The 25,975-nt window shown below is 44.0% G+C and overlaps 1 protein-coding gene across 4 annotated transcripts in view; it reads right to left on the bottom strand.

Annotated features, from left to right (window-relative positions):
• The window catches only part of TMTC1 (transmembrane O-mannosyltransferase targeting cadherins 1), a 137,563-nt gene extending 112,052 nt beyond the window's left edge, over positions 1-25,511 (bottom strand). The window contains exons 1-5 of one of the 4 annotated variants that reach the window (XM_041398548.1): positions 25,375-25,511; positions 12,744-12,921; positions 11,036-11,109; positions 9,753-9,929; positions 7,618-7,824 (exon numbers count right to left, since the gene is read on the bottom strand). In XM_041398548.1, the coding sequence (XP_041254482.1) occupies positions 7,618-7,824; positions 9,753-9,929; positions 11,036-11,109; positions 12,744-12,921; positions 25,375-25,475 (737 nt within the window). In that variant the 5' untranslated portion in view covers positions 25,476-25,511. Of the gene's footprint in view, positions 1-7,617; positions 7,825-9,752; positions 9,930-11,035; positions 11,110-12,739; positions 12,922-24,654; positions 24,882-25,374 lie in introns of those variants that run through there. The other 3 variants (XM_041398551.1, XM_041398549.1, XM_041398550.1) reach the window with 3 other exon arrangements.
• Between the last annotated feature and the right edge of the window lie 464 nt (positions 25,512-25,975).

Below are 25,975 nucleotides of genomic sequence, written 5' to 3'. Positions count from 1 at the left end.
TCCTTGTGGTTTTGAGCAAATGATTGCTTGTATCAGCCTGTGAAAACTTAAAGCCAAGTAACTTAGTCCTGAGAGTCTGCTGTCCCTCCCATAATACATGCTGTGATTACCAGGTTCACAGAGGAAACATGGACCAGCTTGGAAAGCATCAGTCATTAATGAGGTAGGTAGTTACAGCTGAGTCCTTTACTCCTGAGAACAGCCTAGAAGTTTCCAAAAACACCTCAAAAAAATGTGCCTGGAAGTCAAAGTGTAAGAGAGAAATTGTTCAATTGGATTTGCTATCCAGGGAAATACCTGCAATAATCTTAGTATCATCCATCTTCAGATGTTGTGGTTGGACTTTTTTTTTTTTTTTATTTCCTGGGTGACTGAAATACTATTCTGTGCCAAACTAACCCAGATTTACTGCAAGGAAAATGACCTTGCAAGCCATTAGGGTTTGTTCCTGTTTCTCAGCCGCTGTTAATTCTTTGACAGTGGTTTACAGGGCTTTCAGAGAAAGCCAATGGACACGGGCATGCTGCTGCTTCAAACACTGCTTTAATGAGCCTGCCAGGAACTGTGAATAGAAAGGCAGTCCTGTGAAGCAAAGGGAATGAACAGAGACTCCTGTGAGTCAGCTCTGGGACACACAGGCTGCACCTACAAATTGGGGATTTCCAATTAGCAACACTGGGAACAGAAGAGGCTGATGTACAATGAAGTGACTGCAACTGCAGGGCTTAAACGCAGCTCCCTCTGCACATGAATGAATAAGGCATCAGCATCTTTCAGAAGATGGGGAAAAAAGAAACCCAAAACCAGTCATTAACTTTTCCTCCTGATTCCATTTTGCACAGCACCATTCTTTGACGCCAGGTGCAGTTTCCACAAAATGGATTTTCATTAACTAAATCAAAGTCTAAAGAATCTCTAAAAGACTAAATAATCTTCTCTAGGGAAAAAAAAAGAACCAAAAAAACAAGCTAGAACATGTTAAGTCATCATCAGCTAAGAAAAGTAACATCAGACTCAGTCTCGTCCCTTTTTTCTGACATTCAATGTACATGAAGGCAAACTACTTCAGTTTATTTGCTGCTTACTGAAATAAATAGGGCCTCTTGGTACTGTCAATATAAATAGTCCAGCAGAAATTATTTACTTTCCTCTTCCTTCTAGGAAGTACTTAAAAAGAGGGAGAGAGGTGTTTTTCTGCACTGCAAGAAAAGTGCTATCCAGAACAGTGGCTGAAACAGATCCAACAGAGGGTGTCAAATTTAAAACCAACCCTCTTCTAGTCAAACAACTGCATGCACAAGTGCCTACTTTTCCAGCCACAGGGAAGCCAAGAGTGAGATCAACTGTGGCTCCATGCCACCCCAAGCACCAGAGCAGACCAAGCTCCTGGCTTATGCCTGGCTCTCCAGGCTCCCTCCTCCTCAAACCCAGGCAGCGAGCACAGAGAAAACTCCCAAGTTAGCTATAGGGCAGAGGAGAGCTGAACCCTCAAAACTGGAGAGAAGAGGTCAAAAAGAAACGGGGGTTTGCAGCCCACAGAGCAGAAACCCATGCAGAGGGGAGGAGGAGATAAACAAAGACAGTGAGTGCTGAAAGAATCCAGAGGGACCTTGCCCCCATGCTGGGCAGAGCTCCCATGGCAAAAGACTGAACTGGAGAGATGGGAGGAGTGGGGAGCACAGGGAGAATGCAACAGGCAGTACAAGGAGACAGATCAGGGCCCCTGAATTGGCTTGACAAGGACTGAGGGGACAGGAGTACAGGAGGGACCTTGGGAATGAGACTAACACAGTAGCTCTTGAGGAAAGCAGCAAGATCCAAAAGGCAAAGCCTGAGGAGCAAAGACTAGAAGCAATTAAATGGCTGAGGAAAAGCAAACAAGAGAAGAGATGAGGACAGGATGGAGCAGGTGAGGCAGGGCAACTAACTGGGGAAAGAGGAAGGAAAGGACTGCCAGAAGAAGCTGCACATGCTGGGCTGGGTTCTTTCCTCTCTGAGTCTGGAAGGGAACATCATATCATTGTGCCTCCTCAGTCTGCAAATATCTGAAGGAAGAGGTCCCTCACCTCTCAAGACTGACTCTTACAGAGGACAGTCTCCTGCTGCCACCAGGCAGTCTGCTTGCTCAACCAGCAGATGTCCATGAAGTAAATACAACAGTGAATCCGACTCTTAACATCCATGTGGTTCCCCACTATAAAATTTCTGGCTATTCACTTTACTTGTTCTGAATAGTAAGGAAGTTACACATCCAGAAATTATGCCAAAAGTACTTTGGAAGACTACAGACCTAAGTAACAAACTGCAAGGAAATACCAGCACTTGGTAGTGCGTACACAGACGAATTACTGAGAAGTTGTAAATCTGTCTCAGAGCAGGACTTGAACAACACGAAGTAAGTAGGACATGGGGCAATGCTCTGGACCAGGAAGAAACAAAATATCAAATACTTACTCATTAACTAATCACCATCCATTCTTGGCAATGACTCGAGCAGGGATTGTGCAAAAAAGAAAAAGCTATGTGATAGTGTAATTAAAGACTGCCACAATAAAAACACACAAGGAGGCCAAAATTAAAGCAGATCTTTCTTATCTGGCTATTCCATATTTTTGCAGCACAATGAGGTCTAAACAAGTATTTTTTTTGCATTCATGCAACTTTAGTCATCACCATATCAAAGCAGTGCTGCTCTTAGCTAAACTTCAGTCTGCAAGGAAAGAGTTCAGTTACTTGTACTGAAACAGCACTTGAAAATTTCAAAAATTAAGACACATAATGGCACAAGCATGCCTAAGAGAGAATCCTTGGCTTTGTTTCTTTTGGGAGGGGGACAGAAGACAACCAGCACATCACACAAATTGAAGCAGAAAAGCAGCAGGCATTACTGTGCCTCATCTTCCAGCACGTGCCATGGGAGCAGAGAGATGGAATTATTTCCCCAAGATTACACAAGGATTCTCTGGAAGACAGTTGCAGGCCAGAGTATGTAAATCCTTGGCTGAATCCATGGCTGTAAGCACAGCGGCACCCACATCTCATGTGTTTCTAGGCTCTAGCAGAGCCTTCTGGTGGCCTCAGGTACCATCTGTGCATGACAATAAATATTGTCAGTGACTGCAGGGGAATTCCTGGCCTTCAGAAAGAGTCACTCAACATTTCCTACACAGACTTTACAGACACAGCAGTAGAGAGAGCTATTGCTCAAACTCACAATGGAAAAACCATCTGAAGAACTGAGTTCAGAGAAGAATAAACCACAGGCCAAATCCACCTCTGCAATCCATCTCCCCAGAGGCAGCCAAACTTCATTCATAACCTAAGCTTACTAAACAGCAAGAATGACAGAGCCTTAGCAAACCTGCTAGAATTAAAAACACTTGCACCACAGAAGCAGCATCCCACAGATCCCAGGATAGCAATGACACTTACCTAATCTGCCATCTTTCAGCACACAGTGTGCCTCCCCAGGCCTTGGGAATCAGGGCCCTACTTGCCTTTTGGACAAACTTATCCTATTCTCAATTCAATTTTAAATATAAATTAAAGGCAGGCGGGGGGGGGGGGGGGGGAAGAAATCAGCCTATAGTCAGTGACAATGCAGCACTTCCTTTTCTCTGCTTTCACACAGAGGCAATTCATACCAACCTTTGCTCAGAGCATCACAGACTGGGAGCCTGATCCTTTTGTTGTAATGTCTTGTAACCCTGAGGACATCACCAGTAAGAGAGGAAGGAAAAAGCCTGGGCTGGCTCTATTGCTTAATGTTCCAGATTACTCATTTTGTTTTCCTCAAGAAGAAAAGCATTTTGACTGCTAGGCTCCCAGATGTTGCAGTAAGGTAGAAAAATCATAAAGAAAGGCTTCATAAAAGCAAGCCTGTTCTCCTAACATCAATGGCTGGCCTTGTCAGGCTAGCATTTTGCAAGTTCCTATGTGAAAGCAATCCTGGTGTGAGCAGTTCGTTAGCATAACAATCTATTCCTGGGTGAAAAACATCTTGCACCTGTATAAACTGTTTTTACACCATTAGATAGAAAAATGAAAACTATCTCTCACAAACAACTTTTCCTGCACGTACACACGGAGGGCTTGAGTGACCAATCAGTACAGGGTGACAACTTGTTACTAACCAATAAGTAATTGGCAAGAAAACTACTAAGCAACTGGAGACACACGCAAGGTCTGTAAAACTGTATAAAAAGGAGTTATGTGAATGAACAGGGGGCTTTTTTCCACCATGAAGGAAATGGAGTCCATGTGATTTATTCCCATATCCAGACCTTTTCACCACAGACAATCCCAAACTGTCCTGGAATTTCTCCACCAGCTTTTGCACGGGTGTTTGCAAAGCTCTTTAACACTTCCTTGCTATTTTGCTATTGCACGGCAAGGAACTTTCAGGCCAGAGATAAGTACCCAGGTTTCCTGCCTAATTTTAGTCAGGGGCAAACACACAACATAAATAATAGTTACCTCCCTGCTGCTTTTCTCAGAGACACACATTGTTTTTTGCTGCTGTGCTTTGCATATGAAAGCGACCACCACTGACCTGCAGGGTGTGTAAGTGCAACTAGGAAAAACTTACCAAAATTTAAGAAAGTTGTACCCCATCTAACAGAAAGTTTTCCTCACACTTTTATAACCCAGGCAGTTTCATAGCCACACTTTCCTGTCAAACACCCTCTAACAAATTCAAGAAAAGGTGAAGTTAGCACACGTGAAAGCCCACATCTGGGAAAGTGGTCACACTGTTCTGTCTTTATCAGTTACAAATCTAGGATATAGCAGTGCACTGTGTGGCATGGGGAAGGAGCAGAAATTCAGCTGACACTTCTGCTTTTTGAACAGGAATTTCATGTTTAAGCAGAAATGTGCTATACTATCATATTAGTGAAAAAAAAATTAAAAATCATTGCTACACAAGGATTGGAAATAGAAGCAGGCAGTGAGGAAAAGCCAAGCAATTGCTACACAATCCCACATTGTGTGTGCCAGTGCCTTCCCTTCGTTTCTCCCTCTGCTCTTCCTTCATGCTGAAGGACAGCATCTGTTTCAGCTCAACCCCTGACCAGGCACACTGCACAGGGACTCAGGGAAGATATGTTATGACCTCAACACGTTTTTCCTCACAGTCTATCAAACTTAGGGCCGGTGCAGACATCCCTGGAATGTACCACATTCTGCAGAGCATTTCCATCTTCCTTCCCTTGCTACTGTCAGAGGAAACAACAGCGCCACCAGTTTAGTCATCAGATCCCATTTATCCCTGCTACAGCCTTTAGGATTTCATTGGATTTTGGATCAATGGGGTTTTGGGCCTGGTTCCCACAATGCTAATGAGTAGAGAGCTCCCACACTCTTTTATACACACAAACACAGATCTAAAGTGATGCTGCTGGGCACAGCTCCAGGTACACCTGCTTTTTCTGTAACCTGGCAAAAAAATTAAATAAAATACATAAATAAAAAGAACCTACAAAAAACACGATTTGACCATTCATACACATGGAAAATAGCAGCATTAATTCCAGTCTATGGTCCACTCCAAGGGAAGAGTCTCACCACCAGCAGACAATAAAAATGAAAATTGCATAATGAATCTTACAGATTCAACAGCAACTTCATCTTTTCTTTCTTTTTTCTTCCATAGCAAGTTTGTTGCTTTTTGGGGGTTTTTTTTAATAAATACAGATTATATTTTAATAGAAAAATTGTCTTTTTTGAGTTCTTCCTTCATATCATATAATATGTCAACAGTACAGCTCTCACAGGCAAGCTTCCCTCTCAGCCACTGGGACCAAGCCAGCTCCACTTTGGGCATCCCACAGCTAACTCTCACACAGCAAGTCATTGCAAGTGTGTTGTACACAGTCAGTCACTTGAGAAGAGAGCAGCTGAGCAGCTTACACCACCATGAGAGCCCCTTTTCAAACAGAAAGCAGCTATGTACATGCAGGGCTTGATTTGCCATGTGCAGAAATCCTTCACAGCACTTGAAGAGGCAGTTGCCAAAAAAGCAAATGCCAACTGGCAGCGTGGAGGAGCTCACTCTGAAGCCATCCCACGTGCACGGGCTCTCCAGCACAGCTTCTGCAGCCTCTCCTGAAGAGGCTGGGAGATGAGAGGCTTCCCTTTGTGTTAGAAAAGGATGTCCCCACAAGCGGGGGCAGAGGGAGGGTGTCTGGAAAAAAGTACAAAGCAAAGGAGGGGAGAAAGGAGCAGTAGGAACAAACAGGAGAAAAAAAAAACCAAGGAACAAGATGACAGAACAAGACAGAAGTTGTTTTTTATATTGATAACCTCCTGCCCCCTATTGTGGACATCAGTCTCTCACAAGTAGCAAGCAACAGGACAAGAGTAAATGGCCTCGAGATGTGCCAGGGAAGTTTTAAATTGGATATTAAGAACATTTTTTTTTTACTGAAAGGGTTGTCAACTGTCACATTCATATTTTCTGAAAAATCCCTTCACCCAGGATTTTTCTCTTGGGAAGCTGAGAAGCCTCAGAGAAAAAGGAAAACAATAACTATCTCATTTGCTTCTCCTGTGTTTTGCTCATGTGGAATGTGGTTGGAGATTGTTTTCCAACAGGTGATTGTTTAATTGGATACTGGCGTGAGTTGTTTTCACTCATTGGCCAACCAGTGCCAAGCTGTGTCGGGACTCTGGAGAGAGTCACCAGTTTCATTATTATCTTTATAGCATTCTGTAAGTATCCTCTCTGTATTCTTTAGTATAGTATAGTATAATATTCTTTAGTATAATATAGTATCATAAAACAATTAATTAACCTTCTGAGAACATGGAGTCAGATTCATCATTCCTTCCTTCCTCTGGGGACCCTGCAAATACAATCGTCAACAACAGACTGCCCAGGGAAGCAGTGGAGTCACCATCACTGAAGGTATTTAAAAGATGTGCAGGTGTGGCATTAGGGACATAGTTTAGTAGCAGGCTTGGCAGAGCTGAGGTAATAGTTGGACTTGATAATCTTAGATGTCTTTTCCAACCTGAACAATTCCGTGATACTATTCATCACGGAAAACAGAGACAAAGACAAGGATCAAAGAGCACAAAAACACTAACACGTCCTCAGATATTTGTGAGATTCACATTCTCTGAACCTGAGAGAAGCAGTGAGAGAAGCAGAGAAAATAATTATCAAAACAATTCTTATCTCGTTTGCTGCTCCTGTGTTGTGCCAAAGCAGAATGCAATATGGAGACTGTTTACCCAAAGTGATGGTGTTTTGTTTCTTTCGCCTATCAGGGCCAGCATGTGTGCAGACTATCGGTCAGCAGCCAGACTCTGTGCAGTGAAGTTGAGTGCTTGGGCAGATTCAGTTTTAGATGTAATGTAATATAGTGTAATATAGTATAGTAATATAGTATAATGAAGTAATTAATTAGCCTTCTGATAACCATGGAGTCAGATGCATCATTCTCTCCCCATAGTCGGGGTTGCCCTGATTTCCGACAGATATTCTCTTCCTTTCTCCCCTAACCCTCCTTCCACCTCCTCCTGTCTTCCCTCTCCAGTAACACAAGAACTACAGCAATTTCAGGATAAAAACGGCTAAAACAAAGTGAACAGAGCAGGAGTGGGCAGCAGTACCTGCGAATGGCCCAGATGGCCCTGCTGGGCACGGCCAGGCCCCCGCTGGGCTGCTCCTGGGGCGCTGGCGGGTGGCAGGAGCTCCAGGCGCCGCGCTGGGCAAAGCGCTGCTTCCCGTTCTCCCGGCCGGACAGCGGTACCTGCGGCGAGCCACACCGAGAGGACACGGACAGCCGGGAGGGCCTCTGGTGAATGCCCCCGTTCCTCCTGAGAAAAGGGAGGAGAAGGGGAAAGAAAAGGATGTAAGGACTTGTGTTCTTTGCGCTTTTACTTATCAAAAGGTTGAACGCTATGAAATCGGCACAACGCAGTATCAAACTACAACAGACAACATTGCTTTAATCCATAAAAAAAGCCTTTGTGTGCTGAGAGGACAGTATTTATTAGTTCCTAACTAGAGCTAGAGACTTGACAGCAAGAGAAGATGAGCATTCCTCTATCAAGCTGTTCTCTGGACCTGTGTTAAGATGGGAAGCACTGTGGTGTCACTCCTAATTTTTTTGCTCCAGAAAACAAATGATGTTCCACCACTTTTAAAAAGAAAACAAATCTGGGCAGGTTGGAAGAAGGAGCAGTAAGTTTTCAGCGGTACATAGAAGGCTGTTTGTTTTCTGCTGCCCCTTAAAGTCAAATGCAGTCGTAAAATCCTGAGCATCACAAAGAGATAAATGCACAATACATGCAACCAGAGGAGATACGAAAATACAGCACATCTGGATTAAAGAGTTTCACTCCTACAAGCTAAGCAGTGCCACATCTGGGCATCTGGCTGCCACTGAAACAAAAAAAATAGCTTGAAGAGACCCCCTGGAATGTGGGCCTATGGGAAGGGGGAGACAGAGGAAAGGAGGGAGGAGGAAGGCACAGATTTTCCTCCAGTTAATTAACAGTTGTGTTCCCTTTAGCCAGGCAGCTCCTGAAACACGCCTGTCAGGGTGCAAATGCAAGTGTTAACAAGCAAGCTGGCTGTCAGCCCCCAGAAATCTCCCTGGCTACTTGCCCACCAGTCACACCATTAAGAACTACTTATCCAGTGAAAAGAGGAGGAATCCTCTGCCGATCCATTGTACCTGCCTGCTGATTGCTAGTGCTGCCACAGGGCAGGTCTGAAACTGGTCTGTGCCCTTTAGGGCCTAGAGAAAGAGCCGCAAAGGGAGGGAAGCCAGGATGCTCCAGAGAGTCTCCCTTCTCCTCCCTGCAGTTACTGCTCTCACCTTGTGCCAGCTCTGTTCATTTAATTCACTGCAGAAACACAAATTCAGGGTCCTTTTTATAACCCAGATACACACAAGCTCATGTAGGGTGTGACAGGTTCCAGGGCTGGTGGGGCAGCACCAGTGGAAGCACAAGAAATTATATGAAGAGCAAGATCTCCCAATCCTCAGGAGCATTGAGCTCTTACACTCACTCACAGATCTGCACCAGGGATGTTTTGGGAGAGAAACAGATAAAAACCATATAAAATGGTTAATATAAAAATATTCTAAAAAACCAAGACTTCTGACTTTGAATGGAGATGGAAAACAGTATAGTTATTTGTGACACTAAGTGGGTGAGGGGTACAAACTTCAAAGTGTTTAATTTTTCTCCAGTGACTTCTGAGAGCTGCTCATTATTCCAACCAGAACTGGATTGGTATTTTCCCTCTTTTTCCATTTTGAAAGGATAGAAAAAATACCAAACCTAGTTTTACTACTAAACATCATATAACATTTCTAAACCCAAGGCACTGTGACAGAATAATCAAGCAGACATTGTGAATGGAAGGAGTTAAATCAGAGAAACTTTAGGATGTTGATGCTTCAGTCAGAACTCCCACACTAAAAATAAATGTTAGTCTTGCCAGGGTGAATTCAGCATTTTAGTGATCAATTCTTCTCATCTGGTTGATTTACCCAACAAAAGTAATCAGGCAGCAAAAGAGTAACAAAAAAATTAAAAAAAAAAAACCAACACACTGCCACAAAACACAGAATGCAATTGTGGGTCCCTCCAAATTTGTCAAATGTGTACCATCCATCTAATCCAGCAGGGCAAGTCCATATCCTCTCAGTGCTGTATACCATAATAACACATATTTTAGACTAACAGGTAAAAACACCAGAAAAACACCATGAGCATAAGAAGTTACTTACAATTTGAGTCCATTGTAGGAGAGGGAAAAGAAGTCATAAACCAAGCACACACCAAACACAGTGACTCCAGTTTCTTTCACCAGCATTGCACACGTCCCAAGGAATAAACTAAGCAGCAAAAAGAATGGGGAGGCAGTGGGAGGGAAATGTTCCCCAACATAAAGCTGATCCACACTCCTGAAAAACAGAATTGACATAAAATATCTTAACTTCTCTGCTATTTTCATGTTTACTACAGTCACACAAATACTGAGACACTCCTCCTTAATGCCTTAAGATGGCTGACACAAACATGTCCATACATGAACAATCTAAAATGAGAAAACGCTTAGCCACAGGACAGGAAGGGAAGATGCAAATATGGGGAGCTGCTTCAATTCTTGGTGCACAAGAGGTGAAACAAAGACAAGCAGAAAAATAAAGTAGACTTGAAACAGTCAGAGGAAGGCAGAGTAAGTACAGAGAAGGCAGGAAAACACCTGCTTTCTGTCATGTGGAACACACATGCTTAATTCTCCTTCTGGGACAAAAAGCACTAGGCAAGCAAAAATTCCTCCATCCCACCCACAGTCCCCTGAGTCAAAGATGTGTCCTAATCATTAACAGACTGGGCAGCAAGCCCCTATCACATGGGAGAAGGCAGGAAAGAACTGAAATCAAACAGACAGATTCCTGTGGGTTCGCTGGGCTTCACACCTTCTGAAGAAAACAATATTGTGGGTTTGTAGCAGACAGCCCCAGAGGGATATCAGCAGTTTTTCCCTGTGGCTGTGATGACATGGTGCTATTTCTGAATGCAAACAATGTTATTTCAAACTGCAAATAATGCAAAAGGTGCAGAAACCCCACCCAAGTTCAGTTACAGTTTTAGAGCAAGCAGTGCCAAGTTTTCACCTGAAAAGGATGACTGATGGTCTCGACACACTCCTTAACTCTCTCTGAGTCCCACAGTCACAGCATGCATTTGAAAGGCAGGCATGTGTCTGCTCTTCACTCTACACACAATTTGCCTTCCACTGAAAACATTTCTTTACAATTGTTTGCAATTTCTTTACAATCTATTTTATGGTCAGCTGCAATGTCAGTGGAAGAGGGATTGTCAGTGTTGACTCCTGGTTTAGTGGTTTTTTGTTCTCAGAAGCATCACCATGGCTGCAAGCAGGGGCCAGCACACTTCCACACAGCAGAGCCGTGGGAAGCACCTCTGCCAACAACCATAAAACACTGACAGCTGCCTCTGGCCCCCTCCTCAGAATTAAGAATCTCATGATGTTACCACGTACCTATTATAGGAAAGAAAAGCCAACAGAAAGAGTAGACAGGCAAGGACATCTGCTCTGCCTACTATACCTGTTACCTGAAAGGAAAGGAGACACACAGGTGTAAAAACACATCTAAAAACGTAAAAACACTCAGTGACTGCCTCAATAATCCATGCTCAAAGCTACTATTTTAAGGTTTTGATCTTTCAGTGTTATCCTCCCTCAGCATACCAAAATGTTACTTGGACAGCATAGGGTATGCTCAGTTTTGTCTGCTGCATTTCTAGCTTGGCAAAACAAATGAGTAAGCCAACAGTAAAGTCATTCCTTACTTAATAAAATATTAATGAAGTTATATAGAAAATGCCAATTTTAAGGATTTGTTTTAATTTTGTACAATAAAGCTTAGATAAGAAATGCATCCAACTCCCAGTACTGAAATTTGTTAAAGAAAATTACTTACTATATAAGTAACATTGAAATGAACTTTATCACCAAAAAGGAATAGGATAGAATTTACAGAATTTATTCCTCCTGAACAATCTGAGTTTGCAAGAGTTTTTTTCTACAGATTAATTAACAAAATCTTTTACTAAAAGAGAGAATACTGAAGAAGAATGGATAAACACTCTTTTTTACAGTTATTTCAATATCCTATTTCATAAGGATCTAAAATTCACCCATAAAACAAATAAAAGGCCCTTTGAAATCTCACCCCTTTTGAGATTACATAATTAAGTTATATTCAGAGCTCTGGCATTTATTTTAACCTTTTAAAGTTCTGACCCAGACAAAAATAAATTCCAAGACCGTCTCATCTAAAACCTCCCTTAAAATATAAAGCTGCACTATCAAAAGGAGCCTAGCTGATTAGTTCACACAACACAGCACAGGGAGTAACTCCAAAGCTTGTGGCTTTTTGTTATTAAGGTAATCTCTCCTCAAAAGTTCTCAGCCACAGGAGCTGTTTCCCTTCCCCATTTACAAAGGCTTGGAATGAGAGCAGTGTGATGTCAGTGGTATCTCAGCTAATGAGGGCATTTCTTTTTTTACAGTGTGGAGAGCTGGACATTACCTTTCCTTCTCCAAGACAGCAAGAATCCTTTTAACTACAGAAGTACCTCCTAGTGCTAACAGAGTGCAGTTTTGGAACGATTATGTCTCGAAATGTTTGCTTATAACAAACAGAAAGATTTCCAATATGAGCTGCTGTTCTGTAAACTTACGCTGGCGTTCGTGAACAACTTTTTTTCTGAATAGGATTCTCCTAGCTTTTAACTGAAATAAATATAAATTAATCTGTGGGTCACATCATCTCTGTCTGAGAGAGCTCCTCTAGAATACACAGTAATGCTGCCTTCACTTTTCCTCCCTAAAACTGATGGCTATAGGAGATGACTGAAGGCATGCAACAATATCCCAGCAGGAGAGCACAGCCTCACTGAGGTCTCTGGTTTCAGAAAACTCCTGATTGTCCATTTATTCCCAGCATGGCTGATTAGGACCACCATTTAGAATTCAGTTCCAGAGCACAAAGACTGCAAGTATGAATACACTTTTTTCTTAATGACTCCTACAAATTATTTTAAATAGAGTACATTCTCACCTTTGCTCCCCCACAGCAAAAAAATCACAAGTACAACATTCTGTATGACTCAGAGGTTTTCTTAAAAAAAAAAAAAAATTTTGAAGAATTAATTTATTTTTAGGTTTGGTGGCACATACTTACAGCCTCGGTGTGAATGGGATGCACAGCAAAGAAGAGCGCCGTGACAAAAGCAAGGCGACAGTCCTTGAACACAGCTTTGTCACAAGTGTACATCAGCACAAGAGTCACCAGACAGTGCAAAATTACATTCACTGCATGGAAATAGAAGGGGTTCATGCCAGCCAGCAATATGTTTAACCTGTAAGGAAACAAAAAAAAAAAAAAAAACCACTGCTAGATTTGAGAGATCTTCAAATAGCAAGGCATCTTTCAAATACTCTAAATTATGCCTTTTGTCCCATTTGCAGTCATCTAATGTTAGTGCTATTAAACTAATTACTGCAAATCACTCTAAACTTTGGTTTATTTGATTAAAGAGAAACCATTTCCCCAATTTGTATATTATGTGGCTGTGTTTGGCAACCTTTTTGACAGAGATGTGAGAGTCCTGTGCCCTCCCATCAGAGTTTTCTGCAGTGAGATTAAGTCTGTGCTTCCTCAGCAGCAAATCACCCTGGCCCATCATGGCACTTGTCCTATTTCCCTGTTGGCACCTTCTGTGGTTCTGTTGGCCATGTGGCAGGTTTACAATATGGGTAGTTATTTTCTGCTCTAGAATAGATTCTTTTGCCCAGGAACAGCCAAGACAAGGACTTGGTAAGGTGCTGGAGCATCTGCTTAGCATAACAGGGGCATTTATTCCCATTTAACTTTCAAAACAGTGTCACACACTGAAGGTTAATCCTTTATTCAAATGCTTTACTGGCATAAAGAAGCTTGTCTAATAGTTCACATCATTTTTGTAAGGACATTGATGGCAAAGATCAGTTAGCTAACATCACCCTAGACTCAGTGAGACAATTAGGGTTCATTATTTGTGTCAATCATAAAAAAAAATAAAATGTAACAAGCTGTTACGACATTTGTTTGACAGCCTGTATTAATACATTCTTCTGGTTACTGTTTTTTACAGCCAGCTGGCTTAACAGCTGATGACAAGCCTTGCCTTACATACAGGTGAAGATAATTCTCTTAAGTATTAACATCTGTACATTTGGACAAATATATGTATATATTTATCTACACAAATATACACACATACACATGGTGTCTATACAGGGAAGACTCCATATATGAACAAGGAATCTGGAAAAATGTCTAACTAATGTTGAAGGATTTTTTTTAAACAAATGACAAGATAACCAGTGAAAAGAAGACTCAATCTAAATATTTTCCATGCAGTTGTAAATATGCTATAGGGTCAATAATCCTTCCTGTTGTTACTAAGAGACTCCAGGTCTCTCATGACAGCAAGGCCAGTGAGCTGTTGCTACTATAAAAAAACACCTTAGGTGTTTTTATGAGACGGAGGAGGTGTGAAGAGGTCTGTGAGAGCCAGAAACTTTTTGTGTTTTTTATAACTAAGTCTCTACATTTCTTATTCATAAGCAAGGAAATGCTAGCTGTCCTGGGTTCAATTTTCCAGGCCAGTCCAATTTTACCAGACCAAGAGTCTTACTTGTGCATTCCTGCTGTGCTCCTACTGGAGTCTTTGTGGAGGCAACAGATGAAACCCAGAGAGTTTGTGAAAAAGTGAGATTTTGGCATGACTTGACCTTTCCCTCTGAAGTATGGGTTGATGCAGTTACATTTTGACAAGACATCAGTCTGTGTGATTCAAGAATACACAAAGAGTTTGGAGGTTTTTTCTTTTTTTATCCCATTTCTCCTGCAAGCCACTTCAGGGCAGCAACATCCATCACTTTCCCTTATTTCTACCAGCACTGAATGACAAACCACAACAAATGGCAGTAACACACACCCAGCCAGAGCTTCAGCTGCAAATACACTGCAGCAGCGGGAACCCCCAGGCCAGAATCTCATTTTCAGCACAGGGCTGAGAGGAACAAGGGGCAGCACGGGGCCACCCTGTTCCTAAAGGAGCACAGTTCACTCCAAGACACCTGCAGATATACACAATGACAGCGACCCTCTGCAAGAGACATTCTTTATACAAATTAATAATTTCTGGCTGTATATCAGCTGAAGCATCAGCTGAAGCAGAGTCCACTGCTCACCCTCTAATGCCAAAGTGTAATCTGGGAACTTGATTTCTGAAGAAAGCAGATGCAGGCAGGTGAGGACAAGTGCTCAGGATATCAGGTGATATGAATTCATTCACCAAAAGGGAAGAAATTCTCGTTGGCCAAGTTGTCAGAACCAATCACTAAACTCATGACATCTGGCAATAGTCTTGAAAAATCGATCATCAGTCTCCATGGATCATATCTGATCACTTCCCATCCTGCAAAACAGGTCTGTTGGCAGGAGAGGCAGAACCCTATAGGTAAGGGATCTTCCTACCCCCATCAGGTTCCCTATCCCAAAGGTGGGGTGAGTCCTTCATACCCCTTCTTAGGGTGAACATCAAGTCAATGAGGCTTGTAAGCTGTGAGTTACCTGAGGTAAATTATTGAGAACAGCTCTGTAAAAGCATCAGCCTTGCAGCTTGGCTGTTCCCCAGTGTGTTCTTTAAATAAATAAAAAACAGCAGAACAAAATACAAAAATAATACCGTCCTATTCAGCTGACTCTTCCACTAAACAGCAAAATCAGACTGCAAGTGTGTTTTAAATACCATCTTTGGTGGTCCATAAACACTAAACGTGAGTGTGTGCAGGTGCTATATTCACACCAGCACTTTTTGCTGCTGAAGCTCTTTGTCATAAGAAATTAGGCCACACGGCCATGAAGGAAACATTCTTTCGTCCTGAAACAATCCCAGCAGAATGATGTTGAAACGTTAGCAGTGGTTAAATTTATTGTATGTCAAACGGGTGAGCAAATCTGAGTCTTCAAACAGCTCTAATCCAAGTCACAAGAAATCTGTAAAGCTGCCCAGCTCACACAGCCATGGGGGGAAAAAGGCAGCCTACTATGGAATGCCAAATTTGCTTCACTGCCAGGGAACTGTGGAGCAACTTCTGGGCGAGGGAGCCAAGAAGGGGATAGGTAAATAAAAAATTACTTCTCTCCTCTTAATCTTTAATACCCTAACAGAGAGAGTCAGTCTTGTTTACTGGCAGCAGCATGCAGCAATTATACACAGTAGATGGGTCAGCAAACAAAGGAAGTAAAACAGAGATATGAATCTCAAAATTAAGGAAGAAGTGGTCTTTCTCCAACATAATGTTCATAAACAGAAATTCTGGCAAGCAAAAACTGTACTACACAGGAGGGAGGAGAGGCTGTCCATGTATTTCCATACTTACACTGCCCCACAAATGGGGAAAATTGCATCATGTAGCCATTTCTGTATGAAGATCATAACCTCTGCCTGAGCTACAGCACAACTTGTAAGACACATCTTGTGCCCTTGGTAGAGCACACAGCAGGGAGAGGAGATGCTCTCCCTGCTGCATGAACAGGCTGCTCCTCAAAACAGAGACATGTTTGCAAACAGCACCCTAAAGATTTGGGGCTGAACACAGCAAGTGATAACACTGCTAGGAATAGAGACCCTTGAAAGAGGAGATACAAGCATCTCAGACATGGAGGTTCCTCAGAGGAGCCACCCACTAAACACTTGGAGAAGAGTTTTTACTGCTTTAATATCTCTGCTGGAAGAGTCCCTGGAAGCAAAGCAAAGCTAAACCTCCTGCAAAATGGCAAATGGCAGCTCAAATGCAAAGGCCCTCAGAAGACCCAGGGAAAGGAGGAGAAGACCACATTCACCAAAGTGCAGTCTCTCAATGCAAGGTGACATTGACAGGTATCTTCTAATAGAGCTGACCAGCATCACCCCTGCCACCACCAAAACAAAAAACTGAGTACAGAAATCTCAGCATTGATCACATGTCCCACCAGGGCAGACAGGCTGCACTGAAACATGTATTCAAGCCAAGACTCAGCACTGTTTTTGTGCCCAAGTGTTGCAGCATGTGCGGCTCAGCATGTCACATCCAAGGCAGAGCACTGTCCAAAATACACGCCCATGCAGAAGGCACACCAAAATAAGAAATCCCTTGATTTTGTTACGGCTGATGGATGTTTTCCAGGAACAGTGGAATAGTAGCTTGCTTTGCCACGTGCAGCAGTTTTTCTACCATTCCTCCACCATCCACTCTTGGAAAAGGAATTACACAGCTTCACTGTCAGAGAGACTTCCACAGGCAGCAGCCTTCTGTTGAAGGGTCACAGAATGGAGGCTGTACAACAGCTTTCCAGAAGAAAGCAAATCATTCTGATCACCTCCATCAGTACCATCAGATGTCCTCCAGAGAAGTTATCAGGAACACATCAATTCCAGGCAAGCAATTCCCCACAGAGAGGGCCTGGAAATCAAGTGGGATTCTGTGGATTCATCCTCACAGAATCAGAGGGGTCTATGCTGCCAGAGCAGAGGTTCACAGACAAATTCCATATATACCCAGTTACGGTATATAATCACCAGCACCCCCACCCCAGCTCTAATATAGTTCTTTTCATCCATTTGTACACATAAAGATTCATTCAACTTTTTTTAAGACCTCTTATGATTTAATAATATTGTATACCATAATTGGAGAGTTTCCCTTTTTATAGACTTTGTTATTATCCCTGGGCAGCTCCTGCTTAGTTTAATCTGTTTTATTATTTTCAAAAGACTAACAATGAAACACAACATGTTATGAAATAGAAATGCACAGGATAATAATGGTAATTTGTTATAGGAAGTAACACTTAATGGAAAGTCTCACAGCATCCCATACCTCATAAAACCCCCATGGTTTTTATAAGGAAGGCTCACATACAGACTTATATAAATTATTTTAATACATAAGGATGAATTAAGTTTCCTGTGACGATCTTTTCCTTTTCAAATTGTGTGTTAAATATGACAAACTTTATGCAAAGTAATACCCGGTTTCAGTGCATGGTGGAATCTCCTTATAAACTCCACAGATGCATGTACTTTGTGCCAGGAAAATGAGCATTTGCACTCCAAAAGAGGTGCAGCTGTATCAGCAGCAATAATGGTTAAGGCTGTATGTGGAAACAGCTCAAAGACTAATGAAAAACCTGTAGCAGTAAACAGAAAATAAGCCCCTTTGCACTGGTGTTCCTGCAATGGTCAGTTTCCACCACAAAGTACAAAAGCACTTGGTGCTGATTTGTGCTGATAATCTTTCCACAATACAGTACAATGCTTAAATGGCTTGGTCCTTGATTTGCTATAATGGTGATGGGTGACAAGACAGAGGCCGGATCAATTCCCAAGCTCCAGCCATTGCCTCAGAACACAGAAGTCATCACTTACAAGAGCACTAGTTAAGTGCAGGCAGTCAGAGCAGGTTACTGCTTTCCAGAAGGGGTAGGGAAATAAAAAATAAATCACAACTAGACTGGGAAGAAGCAGCACCTTGAAGGCAGCAAATGTGTCAGGGCAGAATATTCTGGTAAAACCACAGCAGGTGTGGTTTGATGATCATTCCTGTGTTGCAAATAACAAGAGTACCATTCACAAGGCTTTAGGTTTGCCTCCACAAGAGGCCTTGGTAAACTAGAGAAGAAAAAAATCCAGATGATGGCAAGCAACAAAATTACAAATCAGGTGTCATTTTATCTAGATAGTGAACAAAATGCAGTTTGTCTTAAAAAATATTCTTAAGTAGCACCTGAGCAAGAATTGAGGAAATGAACATCTCATGAAGCTCTTCAGCAGCCATCCATCAAAGTCCAGAGAGAAAAAGGGATGAGATGTGATTGAAAACCAAGCTAGGACAGTCACTTATCAAGAAGAGAGAGCAATAGAAACCAAAATCTAATATAAAGTTATTAGTCTAAAAGACAGTATTTCAAACTGAATGTAACAGTTCTTCACCAAATATGAAGTAAGTTTGAAATAAGCTGAAGACCACGAAGGAAATGCCAGTCTAACTTACCAAGAAGCAAAGAAAAAAGGTAAAAAAATATATAGTGAGTGAAAAGAGAATACCCTTTTTTCTTTTCCCTTTTTTTCTTCAAGACTGTGAGACAATAAAGAGAAAGCCCAGGAAAGCAGTCAGAAAGAGAGCGAGGAAATGCAGAGAAATGCCTTTAGCTAACCAGCAGCAGGCAGAGTACTTTATTTTCATGGACTCTAAAGAGTATTGACAAGGATGCTCCTGTGGGCAAGAAGGCTGGTCGAAAGCTGAGACTTTTAGTTAAAAGATGGCCAAAGAAAATTAATGGTGACACTGGTGCAAGAGGAAGAGAATGCCCAATGAGAGAAAATCTCCAAGAATTGGTAGGTGTTACATAGAGACAAGACACCACTGAAGCAAGCAGCAAAGATAAGCATGACTGCATCCACCTCAGCCAAGTCATTCAGGAGAATTAGAGAACTCCTTCTCTCATAAAAGGCTTTAAATTCAAGAGACAGGCAAATTTTATTCAGGGCTGATAAAATGTGACGGCAGACTCCTACATGCTTTGTACACAGCTCTCCTACTGGGCAAATCCTCACACCTCTGGGCTTGGCTGCAAGCAGCATGACAGCACGGACCCCAGCCAGGTCTGCACCCACCAGCCCTGGGCAGGGAGCCTCCCCTCAGCCTCCACAGGAGTCCTGTCCTCCTTCCACGGAGTGCAAGCAACCCCAGAGAAACACAGCCCAAACTTATGACCACAAACATCAGACACCTGCTACAAAAATTACATTTTTGTATTTACATTGTAATTACATTTGTGAAGGAGACTTTTTGTGCACCTGAAACTGGGGGGAAAACCTAAGCTTTGAGGCACCAAGCTTTGGAAGACACCGAAAATCACAGCAAGGCATTCTGCTCTGGGTCAAAAGAAATGCTTATGTGCTTAGAGATGTGTCAGTATATTCCAGCTATAACACAACCAGTCTTACAAAAGCATCTGCTTTTCTTCACCAAGTCCACCTCATCCAGTGTGGCTACACCAGTACTACGTCAATTTCATGGCAGGTATCACAGTAGCAGTGTGGAGAGTGACTGCCACAGCAGAAGTAGAAATAGTAGACTAAGCTGTAGAAAAGAAATACTGACACAATCTTAAACATTGTGATGTTCAGAGTGAAGAAAATACTTGAGCACTGTGTATTTAACCTGACACATTATAGCTCCACTATATTACCCTGCACCGTCAAGCTGTAATATAGCATTAAATCAATAACAAAGAAAATATAAGGTCTTTTTTCCTTCCCCAGGTTGTTTTGGTTCTCTTAAGCTCCCTGTCCTTGAAACTTATGCCACTGATACAGCTGAAAAAACACAAGGATCAGCTGTAAACAACCAGATAGATCAGAAGGCTGACAGTGAGTTATAGAATCAGTTCTCTCTTCGGCTATGTATTTACCTCTAACCCAAGCTCACATTCACTTAAGGCTTTGATCCAAAGCCACTGGAGCCTCACATGAGGTTCTCAATGACAACACAGAATACTGAGCCACTGCTGAAGGGCCCTATTTACTCCCCAGGCAGGTACACATCCAAGCCATCACTGGCTAGCAGCCTTGGTGGGCAGACCTGGAAGGTTAACCATTCTGCAGTCAGCACCTGAGCACAGCCCAGACTTTTTAATTTATCTTTTTCCTCCTTTTTTTTTTTTTTTTTACAGAGAGAGTACTAGTAGGATGGCTCTCTGCACAAATTTTCTTGTGTCTTTTCTTGTCTTTTCAAATTCCCTTTCTGTCTTTTCAAATTCCCCCTCCAGCTCCTCTCCTCCTAGGCCACCAGCAGCAGCTGGAGTGGACACTTTGACACCCTCCCCACAGAGCCAAGCACATTCCCAGTGAACAGTCACTCCCACCTCCTTTGAGGAACACCAGGTAGCTGCTGTGCTTCCCTGCCATGCCATCCTCCCAAGTCTCTGTCACAGCCATGTGTCCTAGGCATGTCACCACGTTTTTCTTCTGTCCCTGGGGAGCTGTTCCTTGAGACATCCCTCACCAGCATCTGCCTTGGCAGCACCAACGAGGCTGAGCACACAGGGCTTTCACTTCTCAGCCACCTGCAAACCAGGAGGCTCATATCTGATTAAATGTCTTTACATCTTGGCACACAGGGGATTTGAAAGGCTTCATTCTCACCATTTTCTATCACTGTGTACCTTCACTGTGCTGCTGACTACACCAAACCTTCATCACCTGTGTTTCTGGGTTGGAGCATCTATCTAAATGGGAATTTGGCAGACAGCAAGAGAACGAGGAAGAGACACAGCTTGAGGATTGCACCTTCTGCTTCAGCAGCTGAGAAACATTTCTGCAAAACCACTGGAAACAAGGAGTAACTGAAGTGCTACTGAGGGAATAAATGATTCAGTGAACTTCTGTTAGTGGAGGCAAGGTGCAAGACAGAAAGCACCCAGTTTAAATATAAAATCCTGATTGAATTACAGAACTGGCAGTTCTCTTTTTTCACCTTTTTTTCTACCTTTCATCTTAATATTTTATAGGGAAGACTACCAGAAAATAGTGCATTCTGAGTCCAAAAGTTGCCTTCTTTAGAAAGGAGTATATTGAATCACTTATTAGAGAAGAAAACACCTGCAGGTAAGTAAGTCAAAGTGATAGCAGCTGGAGAAGAGAGCATGGACTAAGTTTTTCTGAAAGACTAAGCAAAACCACTGTCTACCATCTCAGCTCCTGTGCAGATGAGGAGCTGTGCTAGACCGGTCACCTAACAGTTAACCATGTGTAATAGGAATGCTTCTGAACCAACTCATTCAGCATTCCTTTATTTTACAGAAGTCAAGAGAAAAGGTAGAAGTTCAAAGACACAAAACAAACATTATTTAATTCAACAGTCCATACAGATGCTTTTTTTCCCCTTCTGATGATAACCCACACAAAACAGTGCAGCAATTCTGTGAATATTTTAAGTTTTGCTTAATAGTTCCAGTGGGCGACTCTTTTTTTCCTCTGATCATTCATACTGTCAGATCCAGTGTGAATAATGTCAAATACTTGAGCTCTTTTCACTGTTTGGCTCCAGAGCATTAGTCTACGGGAATGAGGACTGTCACTTATGATTTCCAATTCATCAGGGACACTGAACTACTGTTAGACAATTTCAGCAATGTCTGCTTCAGATTTTTCTGACAGATGGGTGATAAATTTGTTTAATTGAGATCATTTCAGTAATACGTAGCTTACATGTAGGATATGTTCAGCCTAATGAGAAGTCCACAGGGCATTTCGAGTCCTGCCTCTTACTTTCACAGCCACAAAACGCAGAAAAGAGACCGAGACAAAGTTTCAGTAGATTGATGAATCTGCAGATATAAATTTCAGCCCACCCTTCACATCTGTTCTGTACAGGCAGTTTGGAGATCTCCCAGATTCTTTAATCTTAATACAAATGTTTGCAAGATGCAAAACAAGCTTTTACAGATGAAAGTTTCATGCAAGAGAAGCAGAGCCACTAGGCTGACATAAAGATTCGTGCTGCTATTGAAATGCCTTGGATTTGACCAAAGTAGCACAACAAGAAGATAAATTAAATAAAACAAGCACACCTACAAGCAATAAAGATACCAGAATACTTTGGTCCTCTCTTCCCTCCTTCCTGCACGTATCACACAATTTTCACGAGTATCTTAAGTGGGTGGAGTAAATTCTAACAACAATATTAGCAACATTCATTTCCATTCTGTTACCTATCAGCTTCTGCTGAGCTTTTTACAAGAATCAGGGTAAATCCTTTTTTCCTTCTGCAGAAGACAGAGAGCAAACAGCAACCTCCTGCTGGGCAAGGCAGGGGCGGATGCCTCAGGCAGGCAGAGCACGGCTCAGCCACAGATTCAGCGCTGCTTGGCAAAAGCTGCTCGAGGCTTCTTTGGAAGTGCTGGGTTTCACTGAGGATTCACTCCACCCAGTTCTCAACATCTTCCTCTGACACCCTACTGGTAGAAATTAAATGGGAAGAATGTGGAAACTGGAAGGCTGGAAGGGTAATTGGGACGCAGTGGATGTAATCTCCCTCTGCAGCCTGGGAAGATAAATGACTCCTTCCCTATTCCAAATGCAATGCCAAGTGGTGAACAAATGACTCTGCCTTTGACCCAATGTCTTGGCTGTATGGTTATTATAAGCATAGAGGATTAGATCTTGTTCACAAAATTAGTGTCACTTCCCTTCCAGAAAGGACTAGGCAGAGATAGCACTTCATCCTTTTTTGACACACACCCCTTTAAACAGCAAAGGCAAAACCAGTCCAAATACATACAAATGGGAACTAGAACATTTAGTTTCCATTTTGTTATTAAAGTTTAAGTTCCTTTTTCTCATTAGCATCACAATCTCAATCCTGCAACCTGATCTAGGAGGCCAAGTCCAGCACTCCAGCGCTAATATTGCATGCAATGAAGTCAGTGGTGATACACACACGTTCACTCTTCCCTCCAATTACCCCCAGAATGTATTGCTGGAGGAATGGATTAATTACACGGATGCCCAAACTACAAGAGTTTGATTGGACACACGATGAAGAGAGAAGGCACTCTGTGCACAAAGCCAGCTCTGCCTGCAACTACCTACTCCCACCTCGCTCTTTACAGAAATGTGCTGAGACACCCTTCAAGGAGAAGGTTCAAAACCTGTTTTTAAAAATCCAGTTTACAAGGGTCTGTGCTATTCAGCTTTCCTTTATGAGGAGCATGCCAGACTGTGCCCAGACAGCCAATACTGATGGCTCTTGGCTCCAAGTCCACCTTTACAACCAAAGAGCAGCAAGTGCTCTGTGGGAGTGCCAAAGAGATGTTCCATTTCCCAAAACTGCTCCCGCTTCACAGAAACACTCAATTTCCACATATTCATGAAATTCTATTTATATATCCGGTGTGCTGATGAGTTACTCAATCAGAAGAGTGCACCAGGAGCCGGTAACACACCCCCCTGGCAGACTTGCCAATGCCCATACCCTCCACTCCCAACACCTGCCGTAGTTTGTAATGAGCATCTATTGATCACTAGACTTCACTCAGCCACACCACCAGCTCTTCAGCACAGCTCTCTGCAAACACATGTATCATTTCTAAATACTAAAATGTGCTAAATATGCATCATCGTTAATGTTCCATCAGAATAAATTAAATAGAGAACAAGCTAACGGAAAGAATGACAAACTGTATGGATTGTAACTGAGCTGATTTGGCACAAATTTTTCTCCTGGGGGAGAGAGGCCAGCGAAGGTTTTCTTTCTAGGATTAGCGAAAATAGCTGTCACTTTACTGCTGCTCAACTTCCCTTTATTCCTGTAAAAACGAAACTCCTCCTCAACAACTTTGCCCGGTACACGGGGAAGGAACATCTGAAGCAGGGAGGCTGCAACTCCGTTACTGACAAGGGAGGCTGGCAGCTGCCAGGAGGGATGCACGGAACGGCGCGGTACCCACGGGGCTGACCCCTCCACTTAGCGCTAAGAACAAAGGGAGAGATAACTACGGGTCTGTTTCAAAACACAACGCGGGAAGTTTCTGGCATGATCACTCAACTGCGGAGAAAAGGTACTCGAGATAAAGCACAGGAGGAACTCATGAGGAATTCATGTGAGCACCTTCCCCAGCCAAAAGCGATTTCTGAAACGCTCCGTTTTCCCTTTCATCCCTCCCGCAGCCCGGGGAAGAGGCGCCACCTGCTCCCAAACGGCCGGGAAAGAGAGGCACTTGCCGGGAGAGCGGCGGACTCCTCCGCAGCGTCGCCTCATCACTTCCCTTCTCCAGCAAACTTGCCCCGGGCCGGGCCGCGGGACCGCGCCGGCGGCGGAGTCCCCGCCCGTCCCCCGTCCCGCAGAGCTCCGGGCAGAAATGCTGAATCACGAAGCCGAGGGCGCGGGACCGGGGGGCTCTCCCTGACCCCCACCCGGGGCCGGCCGCCCGGACACGGAGCCGGGAGAGGGTCTGTGCGGAGGGGGAGCCCCCCGCCCGCCCCGCCGACACTCACTTGAAGGTGAGGACGCAGAGGGGCCGGTAGGACTTGTGGCTGGTGTTCTCGGCCATGCGCTTGCCCCAGAAGTCGTTGGCGAAGGCGGCGGACACGGGGGCGGCCGCCCGCACGTCGGGGTTGTTCACGATGGCCCAGACGTCGTCGTGCACGAACTCGCCCCGCAGGGAGTTGCCGTAGCAGAGGGCGCACAGCCCCGCCAGCACCGCCGCCGCCGCCGCCCCGGCGGGGAGGCAGCGGCGCCCGCATGGTGCGGGGCGGGCAGCGGGAGCGCCACCGGCCACTCGCGTTCTGCCGAGGCGCAGCCCGCCCGGCTGCAAATAAACAGCGGCCGCCTCCCCGCGCCATCCCTTCTCCTCCTCCTCCTCCTCCCCCCCCCCCACCCCCCGCGCCCCCTCCCGGACGCATGCTCCTTGCCGCGCTGTCGCACCGCCGCCGCCTCCTGAGCCCGTCGGTACGGTGGGCTCTGCCCGCGGTGGGCTCTGCCCGCGGTGGGCTCCGCCGCACAGCGTGGAGGGGACGCGCCCGGCACGGCAGCAGCCCCGCCAGGCCGTGCCGCCCGCGGGCGGGGAGCGCGGTCCCGCTGCGGCGGTCGGGTCGCCGCTGTCCCTGCTCTCTCAGGAGACGGGTGCAGGGCTGTCCTGCCGCCTGGGGCCAGCGCCTCCTTCTTCGACCCCCGCGGGCAGCCCCCTCCGCAGCTCCCCTGTGGACGGTGCTCACCTGGCCAGCGGCAGCATCCCAGCCGGCTCCACGACACCCACGCTGCTCCACAGCATCCACAGCGTGCGTGCTGTTCCGTTATCGATGCTGCTGCACCGCATCCACGCTGCTCCATGGCATCAGTGCTGGGGCACATTCTTCACGCTGCAGCTCAGCTGTGCCAAACAGTCCCCCACTGTGTCCTGCTGGAGGAAAAGGCATTTTCGTGCCACAGAACATGTTTTTTCTACTCTGGTCCATTTCCTGTCTTTATTCCAAAATCATTTGAGAGCTGCAATGTGTCCATACCCTCCCATGGATGACCTTTCTTGTGTTAGTGATAAGCCTCAATAACTTAAGGAACGGTCATGGTCAGATCATCTATGAATTCACCCATTTATGAAAACTACATAGTCACAGATTTTTCAAAAACCAGAAAAACAAGGACTCTATTAATGGGGTTTTACCCTTTAAAGAAAACCTTCTGCTTATAACCAAACAAAGCAATAACACTGCTTGGCAAAGAGGCTTCTATTCAATTAGGTGAATGACAAACTGGACACACTTTGAATTTGTTCTTGAGAAAAGATACACTGAGCAGGGCTCAGCAGCAGCCTGTGCA

Source organism: Onychostruthus taczanowskii, unplaced genomic scaffold, assembly GCF_017590055.1.
Source record: "Onychostruthus taczanowskii isolate IOZ18803 unplaced genomic scaffold, ASM1759005v1 scaffold15, whole genome shotgun sequence".
In the NCBI taxonomy this organism is placed as follows: Eukaryota; Metazoa; Chordata; class Aves; order Passeriformes; family Passeridae; genus Onychostruthus; species Onychostruthus taczanowskii.
This window is presented reverse-complemented; position numbering and strand designations above follow the sequence as displayed.